We start from the raw sequence: 13328 nt of genomic DNA on the forward strand, positions 1-13328 counted from the left end.
GCTGAATGAATGGAAGAGAGAGAGGAGAGGGGCTCTCCTCTCATTACGCATGGACAAACGCAGTCACACACAGACAGATCGCATTCGGCGAGGGGGTTGCCCACCCTGGGCCTCCCTCCCGCCCTCAGGCGCTCCCACCGCTGTCTGCACATTGGCTGACACACACGCCCGTCACGCCAAACTCACTCCTGGATATAGCCGGGAGCCACACAGAGGAGGCAGCCCGGGCTGACTTCAGCATTTTTGGGGAGAGGCGAAAGAAGCTCAACCAAGCGCTCGCCATGACGTTTTCGTTTTGCTTTTTCTGCCATCCCACTTGGACGGCCTCGTCTGCCAAAAAGTTTCTTATCTTTATGGGGCCATGTGTTTGACCCCATAAAGATAAGAAACCTTTTGCGACGCAAGGAAGGCAGACAAGCCCGTCCAAATGGGACAGCTCAGAAAGCCGAGCAAAAACGTCACCATCACCTCTTTTCCAATGGCTGGTCACCGTTTAGCATAAACGATGACGCCGGCCAATGGAAAAGAGGGGCGGGGCTTAATGCCCCTTACATAAAATAACCAAAGTCATTAAATCTCGCCAGGCGAGACCTAAAAAGTGACTGTTTGACAGATTCCATAGCCTTGCTAAACCATTTAGCCAAAGGTGGACATAAAGTGTCCCCTGCGAAGCTACCGTTTTGCAGAAAAGAAGTTAAATATCTGGGACACCAGATAGAACGAGGAGAAAGGAGAGTGACCTCAGAAAGAATAAAAATAATAAAACAAATGAAGTTGCCGCAAACCCAGAAGGAAATAAGAATGTTCCTGGGGTAGTTGGGTATTGCAGGCAGTGAATTATGGTATTCTCCTTGCTGGCGAAACCCTTGATACAGATGACAAAGAAACGAGCAAAAGAACAGATAGAATGGGATGATGAGAGCATGAAATCCTTTCTGAAATTACGAAATTGTTTATGTGAAGCCCCTGCTTTAGGTATGCCCGACTACTCAAAAGATTTCGCTTTATTTTGTTGTGAGAGAGATAATTGTGCCCTCTCAGTTCTAACTCAGATTCATGGCCTGATGCGATGCCCAGTGGCATACTTTTCTGCTACCTTAGATCCTGTAGCATCCGCTTTGCCAGGATGCCTAAAAGCTGTGGCAGCAACATGTGTAAGTCTGGAGCAAAGTGAGACAATTGTGATGGGACACCCTGTAAATGTATATGTCCCCCATGCAGTTGTTATTATTTTGACACAAACTCAAACACAGTACCTTACCCCAAGCAGATTAACAAAATATGAAAGGATCATTTTAGGAGCAGAAAATGTGACCATTGTTCGATGTATTGTACTTAACCCAGCTACTCTCTTACCAGATCCATACAATGAAGAAGTAAAAGATGACCCCGAACCTGACTGTCTTGATGTAACAGAACTTAGTACAAAACCACGTCCAGACATACAAGATGAGCCGTAAAAAGATGCTGAGCATGAATTCTTTGTAGATGGTTCATGCATGCGCCATGAAGAGGGAGGATTACGTGCTGCTTATGCTGTGTGTACAATCGCCGAAATAGTCGAAGCATCCTATTTACCAGGAGTCAGGTCTGCACAAACAGCTGAATTGACTGCTTTAATTAAAGCCTGCAAAAAGGGAAGAAATTGGAGAGTAACCATTTACACTGACAGCCAGTATGGTTATAGAGTTGTGCATGACTTTGGCCAGCTCTGGATGCAGCGAGACTTTCTGACTTCTTCAGGGTCTCCCATTAAAAATGGACAATTTGTCAAAGAATTGCTTGAGGCAATACAGTTACCAAAAGAAGTGGCAGTGGTTAAGTGTGCCGCACACCAGTCAGGAAATGACCGTGTGACTGCAGGCAATTGGTACGTTGACTAAGTCGCCCAACATTGTGCAAGACACCGAATGGCACTAAACAGAAAAATTGAAAATTGTGGAAACAGCTGCCAACTTATGCTATTGTCAGGGTTAGAAACATGGAGAGAAGTGAAATGACTACAAGATGAGGTAGAAACAAAGAAGAAACAGGAGTGGGTGAAAATTGGTTGCACACAAAGGACCGAAGATGGTGTGTGGGTCTACTTAGATGACAGACCTGTGTTGTCAGACAGCATGCTTGCACCTATGGCTAGAATGTATCATGGAGACACTCACATAGGCAGAGATGCAATGGTCAGACTTTTCAGGCAGGATTGGTTTAACCCAAGGTTTAGAAATGTTGCCGAAAGGCTTTGCCAAAGGTGTTTGACACGTCAGCAAATGAATCCAGGCAAGAGAACTGTAGTCTATATGTGAAAAATTAGAAAGGCTGAAGGACCTTTCATAAGACTTCAAATCGATTTCATTCAGTTACCTGCCTGTCGAGGCTTAAAATATGTACTTGTCATTGTTTGTTAATTTTCAAAATGGGTGGAGGCATATCCCACCAAAAGAAATGACAGTTTGACAGTAGCCAGACTCCTCCTAAGAGAACTCATTCCTCGTTTCGGTTTTCCAGTAACTGTTGAATCAGACAGAGAGTCTCATTCTAATAATGAAATAATTCGATTAATTTGTGAAGTATTTAAAATTGAACAGAAGCTGCACTGCGCATACCGCCCAGAGGCATCTGGAATGATAGAACAATTGAATGGCACAATTAAGTCGAGGTTGGGGAAAGTGTGTACATGGACTCCACTGGACTGGCCTGATGCCTTACCTCTTGTTCTGATGGGACTCAGAAGTATTCCAGATGAAAATACTGGGTTGAGTCCCCATGAAATCATCATGGGAAGAGCAATGAGGCAGGCATGTATACCAGGGCACAAGATGTTGAATATAACTGCTGATTTGGTACTGGAGTATTGCAAAGAATTGGCTGACCAAGTGCGCTCTATCTCTCACCAGGTTGGAGAAGACGCAGTCGCCAGGCAGCCGATTCAAGCGCATGATCTTAATCCCGGTGACTGGGTTGTAGTGAAGAATCCCACACGAGTGACTTGCCTAGCACCAAGGTGGGAGAGACCACATCAGGTTATATTAGTCATAACAACAGCCGTAAAATGTGCAGGCTTGCCAAATTTGATTCATGCAAGCCACACTAAAAGAGTACCAGCACCTGACGAGGAGGAACCTCAACTGACTCAGGCGGTTGAGGGGGCTGAAGGAACTCAAGTAATAGGTCCTTAAGTAGCTGACGAAGAACAACTGAGCACCAGTCAGGATGATTGGATACCTGTAGTAGATATACCAGAGATAATTGTAAGAACCAGAAGCCAAACTAGACAAAAAATTCAGGAAAAGAGTGAGGACCAGATAGGCAGAGCAGAAAGTGCTAAAGAAACAGAAAATAAGTTAGATTGTAAACCTGAGCAGGACCAGGTAGGGAAGGTACCAATTACTCAAACAAAAGAAATCAAATTTATAGAACCAGAGACTGGGGAAGAACAGGAAGGAACTAAAGAGAGTGAACAGGTAAAATACAACAAAGATTCAAAGGAAATTGAGCAAGAGACAATAAGGGAAGTTACAGAAATTCAGGCAGATACAGAGAAAGCGACATTAAAAATTGAACCTGAACTAGGTCAGACTAGTGAAAGAGAAAACATTCAGGAAGGAAGTAGTGAATTAGTAAGCGCTGCACAAGATCAGACAGAGAAAGAATCTGAAGACAGAAATAATCAAGTTGTGCCACAAATCAACGAAAACAAAAGAACATATGAAGAAGGTGCAAGTGCAGTGCAAGCTAAACGAATCAGAAAATGTGATAATAGGCCAGGTGTTATCAAAAGATTGAAATATCACCTCAAAACAATACCCGAAGAACCAGAGCAGGTATACCAAGTATCCAGTTGATCTGGGCAAGCAGCAGTAGGCTCAAAACGAAGAAGCCCCAGAGCAAAGTTTATAAATAACAAATTCAAAGGTCCTGAATGGACATATGTAATTCTCGAAGATTTTGAGAATTTAGAGATAATTGAGGAGGAAATTGAAAATTTTAATGCAGAGCAAATTGACGAAGAAGTGAGACCACCTTGAAATGAATTCCCCTTTTTTTTCTCTGTTCCGACACTGATTCACTCAAATAGAGAAGAGAAATCTTTTTTCCCCTGAGAGAATGGCTGACAATAGAGTTGCTGGAAAACCGAATTGTTTAAAGAAATGTTGCAGAATGTGTATATGTAGCATATTTCTAAAACTCATAATATGGTTAGTATTAACAGTGGCCATACCTTATTTAATGTTCAAAAGTGTACAGAATAACACTAACACACACGAAAAGGTAGCTACTATCAAAGGAGATAGAGTAAAATTAGAAGCACCAGATGAGTCAGATTTACATCACACTGTGAATAAAAATGGCACTGATTTAAATGCTTTCACAAACCTATTAGTACAATATGTAGAAACTATGGAAGTTAGTGATTGTTATGTCTGCATGAAATTACCTGCATCTGTAGCAGAGGGAGTGACCTATCATCATTTACCCTTAACCTATGGTATATCCTGTAGTGTTTTAGCAAGTTTTTTTTTTAAAACTGGAAAGCTGCAATATTATTATTCTAACATAGATGTGATTTTCTCTGAGGTTCCTCTGCGAAAAAGCATGAACCCTGTCATTAGTATGAAAGATTCTGAATTTATGGGTGAATATTTCTTAACCATGAAAACAATAGATATAGCTGAAGCACATAATAACAATTTAACCTGTAAATTACATGAAGAAGAGAAAATATTTTTGAATTTAGTGGAACAAAGGAGACAGGATTTCCAACGAAGAGCTTCTGAACCTAAACCTCAGATACCTAAATGGGCTGAGGAAGAAGAGCATTTTGCAAATGGTAAAACTCATGCTGCCATGTAGTTAGATTTTGAAAAGAAAGGGAAAATCTGTCTCCATGGGTTAAAAACAGACTATAACAATGAGTTTATTGGTTCCAGTGAATGTGAGCATTCGGGGGACGGGGATTAAAAGGAGGAACTGATCCAGTATTTCCTGGAGTTTATTATGTGTGAGGCAATAAAGCCTACTTTAGGCTGCCAGACCATTGGTATGGGAGTTGCTATTTTGGAATAGTATTCCCTAAGGTTTATCATGTAAAAAGACTCACTGGAAACAATGAAGACGCAAATGGACTAACGCGTGTAACATGAGCTGGTTTTTCAGAGATCGTAGGTAACATTTTTGGTGCATTGATACCTTCAGTGGGAGTTCTTCTGAATTCACGAAAAATTTGCCAGTTGTCTACAGTAGTCTATCGGTTATCTACTGACACTGCTTGAGGATTTCTGCTCATCAACCCTGAATTAGTTGAGGTCAGATCTATGGTCATGCAAAATCGGCTTGCCCTTGACATATTATTAGCAAAAGAGGGTGGCGTCTGTAAATTATTGAAAACGCAACATTGTTGCACTTATATTCCAGATAACAGTGTTGAAATTGGAAAATATATTCAAAATATTACGAAATTGGAGGAAGAGTTGTAACCACTGGAAGTTGAAAGTGTATGGAATAAATTTTCAAATAGCTTTTCCAACATAGGTAGTTGGTTTTCTAATTTAGGAATAGGTATTCTAGGTCATATAATACTACCCATAATGGGAATAACCCTATTAGTCTTAGCAATGAATTGTTGGCACAAGTGTTGTAAAAGAAGAAATAAATATGAAGTGAATGAAAGGTGCAAGAAGAGAAAACTTGAAGAAATACAGCTAGAAGAGTTAAAAGGAGACTTTTATAAAAGAATGAGAGGATTGCAATGCAAAAAGGAAAAGAAGAGAAATGAAAGGGTTGAAGAAGAAATTGAGATGTGCTAAAGTTGGCATCTGTTTCAGTAAAAAAATTTAGTGATGGCAATAAATGCCATCAGAGAGGGGATTGATGTAGCAAGGATTCGTGAAAGAAACTTGCTTGGATCCAATCCTTTCAAATAACATGTAATACTGTAATCAATTTGTTTTGTGAATACTAAAACCGCAATACACCACAAACACTTATCTAGGGGAATCTTTTCTATGTGCATTACTAACCCGTAACATGAATGTCCTAAAATGGCCAACAAAACGCGTGATTTCTATTGTACATGTGTCTACTGCATGGCCGTAGTATGACTCTGTCGCTTTTCGTGGGAAACCTTTGCAGCTGCGCAATGGCACTAAAAATGGCCGCTTTGACTCACATGCTAATGCACCTGCTACTGCTAAACTAAATCTCGTAAGTTCCATTAAACACTAATGCAAAAGATCTAAATGAGTAAATGGGGATAGAGTAGAAATAAGTGGTATACAGTGAAATCATTTGTTTCCATGTTCTAACGTGTCTTTTTCTGACTTTTTTATTAGTTCTTATTTGGGCCTCGGAGGGTGACTGAAATACCTACCTCACTTGAACTGCGCGTGTGCGCATAGAGACTGACCGGAAACAATGATGGCTCCCGTGTCACTCAGTCAAGGCCACCTTGAATGAAGAAGTCTGGGAAGCTCAACTGATGACTCCTGCGAGAGCAACAATACTGAATAAAATGTTTAACTTACTGAGTATTGTGAAATGCGTGTGGGAATAAAGCTATGGGAAAAGAAAATTAAGGGGCGGGCACATAAAACAATGGCTTATAGAGAAAACCTTATTTTTAGGTGGTGTGATGAACTCACCTCCTCATAATGACCAATCAGAATAAGGGAAAACATAAAATGATACATTGGGGGGTGGTACACGAATCAAGAAACCGTATAATTGAGGTAAGATAGCTAGAGACCTCGTCCGATTTGCCAGATCTGTCTTTCCGACTCGTCACTGACCCAACGCGTATGCTGCCCCAGTTATTGTCCGAGACGCTGTCTCAGACCCTGCTGCTGCCAGAAACTCTTTCCGAAAGTTCGAGATACTGATCGATAATCTATTCATCTAGAGGGATTGCGGAAAAGGGACACCTGAGGAGAGTAGTGCCAGAGAGGGGTGCAACGCTGGCATTGTACATTAGAAGAAGTTACCCTTCCAGATCTGAAACTGCCTGGTCTTCTACCTGTAACCTGTCTTGGAGAGTCTATCTGGCCCCCCATTACGGAGTTGGGTTCATCTTAGACCATAGGTAAATATAATCAGCAAAATGTATCTTTATGCCTACTTTCTCTTTTTCCCTCCTCCCTTTTCCAGGTACCGCCATCATTGATCATTTTAGCTTTGCTATGAATTATTTGGTATATTTTGCCTCTTGAAATGAAGGTGGTTACTGTAATTGAATTTTGACTCACAAATTAATTTAGATCAAGGTTTTCAAAACTTCTTGAGTCTGTGGTTATTCGGAGTAAAGAGGTAAATGTAATTCTACCTTAAACTAACTCAGCAATATGATTCATTGAGGAAAGGAAAAATATTTATCGAGTTGGTAAGACTTTGTAAAGGTGAATAACAAAGTTACAGTTATTACACAAAATTGTTGCCAATGGGGTTTTACTAGCTTATTGTATGAATGTGGTTTGGGCTCAGGTGAGTATTAGGTGTATGTGTGACCAGAGCTGGTAACCCACGCTCCATCAACCCCGGAAGGATTATTTAAATTCAAACGTATGCCCTTTGGACTTGCATCTGCTTCTGCAGTTTTTCAGAGGATTGTGGAGCGCATGTTCAAGTGCATGTCCGGGGTGAAGTCATTTCAAGATGATGTCTTGGTGTATGGTGCCGATCAGAAACAACACGAGAGATTACACTCTGTGTTAGCTACCTTAAAGAGTAAAGGAGTTATTTTGAGTTTTGAAGAATGCAAATTGAATGTGAGGACAGTGGAGTATTTAGGGTACAAACTGTCAGCAGAGGGGGTTGAGCCTAAAGTCAGTCAAGTTAAAGCAATAGAAGAGTTTAGCCCACCTGAACATAAAGACCATTTGAGATCCTTCATGGGACTCATTGAGCTTTATGCTAGATTTGTACCAAATTGTGCTGCAAAGACGTATCATATGAGAAACCTTCTCAAAAATAATTCTATGTTTAAGTGGAGTGACAAATGTGCAGAGGAATTCATGTCAATCAAAAAAGAAATTGCACATGCTATTCCTCTAAAACCCTTTGATAACAATGATCATCATGAGTTACGCAAGTCAGAAGGGGCTGGGTGCCATTGTCATGCAACAAAGAGACGGCATGGATGAGGTGTTAGCGTTTGCATCCAGAGGTTTGAGAGGAGCTGAAGCAACATACTCTGTTGTGGAGCGAGCTTCTTTTGCTTGGCGGTGTGGCGTAGTTTATTTCAAACATTATTTATGGGGTTCTAAATTCACAGTGAGGGTGGACCACAAACCTTTAGTTCAGCTTTTCACTACTAAGGGTGGTGACAGAGTGACCCCTCAGATTGTCAAGTGGCAATAGAGACTTTTAGAGCACAATTTTATTGTTGACTATGTTCCAGGAAAGAAGAATTTGTTGGCAGATTGTTTGTCCAGGCTGCCTAGTAGTGAAGACAATTGTGATGATGACGAAGATAAGGATTTCGATTCCGAGATCATTTGCCATACCCAGAGTCATCCAGGGTGTGCCATTTTGGAACAAGAGTAGAGAGATTCTTATGAAGCAGACGAAGATATTAAGGTCATGAGCTTGGTATGTAAAGGCTGGACAAGAGGGTGTTCAGGGGATTGTGGTGTTAGTAAATATAAACATGTTTTTGAAGAACTATCAGTAGTTAATGGATTTCTATATCAGGCCACTTTACTTTTGGTTCCTGATGACATGCGGAACAACGTTCTCACATTAGCCCACAAAGGTCACATTGGCATGCGTGCCATGAAGAGAAGAATCAGGGAAAATTTGGGTGGCCTGGTCTAGATAAGCAGGTTGAATTTAGTGAGGGATTGCATGTGCTGCACCGTTAGTGACAAATCACAAGTAAAGGTGGCTTGTCCTATAGAAGCAGTGAAGGTGCCCACTAAAGCTTAGTCCAAACTTGCAATTGATATCATTGGTCCCATGTTGTCCGTTGGTGGTGTTCCTGAGTATGGAAAAGTTCTGGTGGACTACTATAGTCGTTGGCCAGAGGTTAAATTTGTGAAAATGCCCACCACAGTTGGTGCAATTGAATTTCTGGAGTTGTTGTTTGCAAGGGAAGGGGTTCCAGATGAGATGATTTCAGACAATGAGTGTCAGTTCACTTCATTGCAATTTGAGGAGCTTATGAAACTCATGGGTATAAAACACACTAAAACCGGTCTTTACCACCCTAGGAGTAATGGTCTAGTTGAGAGATTTAACAGAGTGATCAAAGAAAATATACAATTGTCAAATGCCAGTGGTTTGAATTGTAAAAATAAATTGAAAAGTTTGTTGTGGGCGGTGCGCACCACGGCCAACACTGATACAGAGTACAGAGGTTTCTCCGTTCATTTTGTTGAGAGAGCGTATTCCTTCTTCAAAATTGTTGAAGAGGTGGATGGGTGAGTTTGAGTTACCTGAAGCAAAAATGAGGGAAGTAAGCAGGAAGAGAGTGGAGGCTCAAAACAAATATGTTCAGCCAAAAACTAGAGAGATGAGAGTGGGAGTTCGGGATCTGGTCAGGGTAAAATGTTCTAGGATTCTACCCAAGGGAGAATCCAAGTTTTCAGATCTTAAGACTGTTGTGAGAGTCAACAAGAGTGCAGTGAAACTGACGAATGACAAATGGTGGAACAAAAGCAAAATTTCTGTTCCCAAATTACATCATGACATGATGTCTGAGCATGTTGGGTCTCGAGCTAATCATGGAGTAGTGTGCCATGAGGCCAGGGACTGTGCTCCTTCTTCCAGGATAACTAAGATGCCAAAACAAATTCAAAACTATGTTATGCATTAACCCTTTTCCTTTTGTCATGGCTTGGAGTAAAACTTTTTAAAATTTAGTTTAATGTTATTTTTCTAAACATTTATTGTCATTGTAAAGGGGGAAGATGTGTTGGGTTGTATTGTCTCTTTACATGCCGCACGTTGCGTAGGTGGAATGTCACGGATGATGGATTCTGGAATGGGGGGTTGAGGGAGATGGTGGAGGTGGCTGGACGGAAGGGGAAAAGTGGCCGCTCCTGTCTTGTTAGCAATAAAAGTTATATTTGGAAATTTACCGGCGGGATCTTTTCAAGCCACTGCGTGAAAAAGTGGTGATCAGTGAGGCCAGAAAGCAGAGTGCTACCTCTCTCAATTTGAGATAGAATAAGAACATAGGCTGTGTCTCCGAGTCCAAATAAGGGAGAAATGATTTGTTTTTGTTCAGTAATGAAAGTTACAACAAAGCTTAAGTTGCCTTTTTCATGATGTGGACTTTGAAATATAGAGGGGAGTTAATGAAGAAACCAGGGATTTGGTGAAGGATAAAAGAAAGGGAAGAAGCCATCTAAATATTAATATTATAAAGGCACTCTTGGATAATAGGATTGGTGGTTCCTTAACTTGAGGTTCAGATAAACTATAAACATCGAGGTTTGAATAAGAACCACGCTAAAGGCCAATGGTAGTGCGCTGATGGATTTATGGGTACGAGACAGGGCACATGGCATAAGTCACGACCTGGTCCCATAATATTCTACACACAGCTGAAGGGCGTGTGGGGTGGGTTTTAGCGTCACTGCAATTGGAGAAAGGCAGGATCGAAAAACAAATTACTATGACCAGAACGAGCTGAGCTACCCAACGCATCGGTTTCAGGAGGCAGGGGAAACTGGGTGCATGGCACAAACTAATAAGATCTGAATTTTTTACTTATGATTATCCATTGATTAAGTAGACAACTGTTGCATATATCATTACTTCTTTTTATTTCTTATTTTTTCAGTTCTGTTTATATATATATATACACATGTACAAAAACCTTATTTTTTGTATGCTTTATAACAGAAATATCATGTCATACTTCAATATAAACATTTGCATTCGTATTGTACATTAGATAATCAATAGGACACTAAAGTTGATAAGTAAACCAAACGGAAGAAATAACAAAAACAAACAATAATAATGTGTTATGGCTAATTTTTTGTGTTTCTACGCGCGTTTCGGCGATCAGCCTTCTTCAGGTAGCCATAATCCTGATACCTCCTTACAGCGTCTGATCACTCGTATCTATTCTGTTGGATACAGGTCCATAGATACTAACTTATTTTTTCATTTTTTTCCTCTCACCGGTAAAAGGTTGTGATCAGAGTTTTTGTGAGATATTTTCTGACACTGAGCAGGGCAGGATGATAATAACGTGCATCTGATACGTCTTAAGAACGGCTTGGTGTGGTTTTCGAGCACAGTATCAATGTATAGTCACCAGATTGTTCCGTCCTTAATCTGGCGTGTCTATCAGCTAGTTAATATGTTAACGATTAGGCGAGGAGTAGTGACGTGATCGGGGCAGAAACGTTATTTGCTTTAGTGAGTCACCGCATACACAATGGTTGCTTGTTATTCGTGTATTTTCTCAAAACGGCTCGCAATGATGTCGTCAGAGATTCGTCCTAATCTTATTTAGAGTTTTTCCGTTCCCCGCTTTATCGCTCTCCTGTGGTCGTGTCAGCCTGATACGTCAGATGCACGTTATTATCATCCTGCCCTGCTCAGTGTCAGAAAATATCTCACAAAAACTCTGATCACAACCTTTTACCGGTGAGAGGAAAAAAATGAAAAAATAAGTTAGTATCTATGGACCTGTATCCAACAGAATAGATACGAGTGATCAGACGCTGTAAGGAGGTATCAGGATTATGGCTACCTGAAGAAGGCTGATCGCCGAAACGCGCGTAGAAACACAAAAAATTAGCCATAACACATTATTATTGTTTGTTTTTGTTATTTCTTCCGTTTGGTTTACTTATCAACTTTAGTGTCCTATTGATTATCTAATGTACAATACGAATGCAAATGTTTATATTGAAGTATGACATGATATTTCTGTTATAAAGCATACAAAAAATAAGGTTTTTGTACATGTGTATATATATATATAAACAGAACTGAAAAAATAAGAAATAAAAAGAAGTAATGATATATGCAACAGTTGTCTACTTAATCAATGGATAATCATAAGTAAAAAATTCAGAATGTCTGTGCAATATAAATGATGAATTGTTTCCTATTATGTTTTTCTCAAAAAATTTTTGCTTTAAAACCCTAGAATAGGAAATGTTTTTTAGGGGTACCCTTGTTAAGTCACAACAAACTAATAAGATGGCATAGCCAAAAGGGCACACCACTTAACCAGCACCCTCCAGGCAAAGACCGTGCACAGCCTGTCACACCTGCCCACGATGTCAGACATTCGTGGAGTTGACGCATTTGCCCACTAAAACATCATTAGACCAGGATATTGTCACACATACAATAATCCTACAAAATTATACACAGCAAACGCTTCAATATTAAAGCATCTAGTAGACGAAATGTTTCTAAAACTGCCTTAATTGCACCAGGATTCCCTAGAAAGACTAGTACCCCAGACCTCCCTGGAATATTATAAATTAGCCCAAAAAATAGAGGAGTTAGTAATGTGCTCCGAGATGAATTCAGCAGATTACATTAAAAAAAAAACTCTTTGTAATATTCTCCTTTCCACGAAGATCAATTTTCTGGTTGTTGACACTCTGAGGAATACATAAACAAATGGTGTCAGAGAGTAAACAGTGACACACCCACAATGTTACGGTCAACCCTTTTTCCTCCAATATTGCACAAACCCGTCGCTCCGCCGCTATCTCAATATGCGGCTCACCTGAGCAAGGTTCGGGGGGATAGGGCACTCGCACACTCCCGGGCATACTCCATGCTCTCGTACAGTAAGCACTGACTAATTCCGGGGCGTCAAGGCACAGCCAGGACCTCTTCTATGTCTACAGCTGCGGCCATGACATCACCGCCTCCTGGAAACGCCCCTCCAAAACTTCACATTGGATGCCTTTCACCTACTTACGCTGGAAGATAGGCCACGCCTCCTTGAGCACGGACTAGTTCCTGAAGGGGCGCAAGTTACTAGTCCCGAACAAGACTCCCGGTAAGGGCCAGGCGAGAGCTGGTGCCGGCGCTCTCTCCTCCCCATAACCGCATTCTCCCTGAATTTCCTCACTACCATTCTCCAACAGTGCACCTAATCTCTCAATAACCTCTCTCTGACGTACATTTTTTCATTTTTTTGTGCTACTCGTAGTTCACTCACATTCAGTTGTGATATGATGGTACATCTTCTTTTCTGCAGGCACATTAACCCTCCGCACTATTTCATGATGATCACTACACACATTTCCTAACTCTCGCCTGTAGGAACATTATTCACCAGGATTATCTTGACATTTTAATTGCTGTCTGAAAACTGCCAGATGCACAAGGAAGTGTATGTGCTTTTAAACCAA

At 40.8% G+C, this 13328-nt stretch overlaps 1 protein-coding gene across 1 annotated transcript in view; it reads right to left on the reverse strand.

Annotated features, from left to right (window-relative positions):
* Positions 1-12828, reverse strand: part of CIDEA (cell death inducing DFFA like effector a) — a 135575-nt gene extending 122747 nt beyond the window's left edge. Inside the window, exon 1 of the mRNA XM_085606066.1 lies at positions 12695-12828. Within this exon, the coding sequence (XP_085462192.1) occupies positions 12695-12747 (53 nt within the window). The 5' untranslated portion in view covers positions 12748-12828. The remainder of the gene's footprint in view (positions 1-12694) is intronic.
* Between the last annotated feature and the right edge of the window lie 500 nt (positions 12829-13328).

The sequence above is a fragment of the Triturus cristatus genome, chromosome 5_1 (genome assembly GCF_964204655.1).
Source record: "Triturus cristatus chromosome 5_1, aTriCri1.1, whole genome shotgun sequence".
NCBI lineage: Eukaryota > Metazoa > Chordata > Amphibia > Caudata > Salamandridae > Triturus > Triturus cristatus.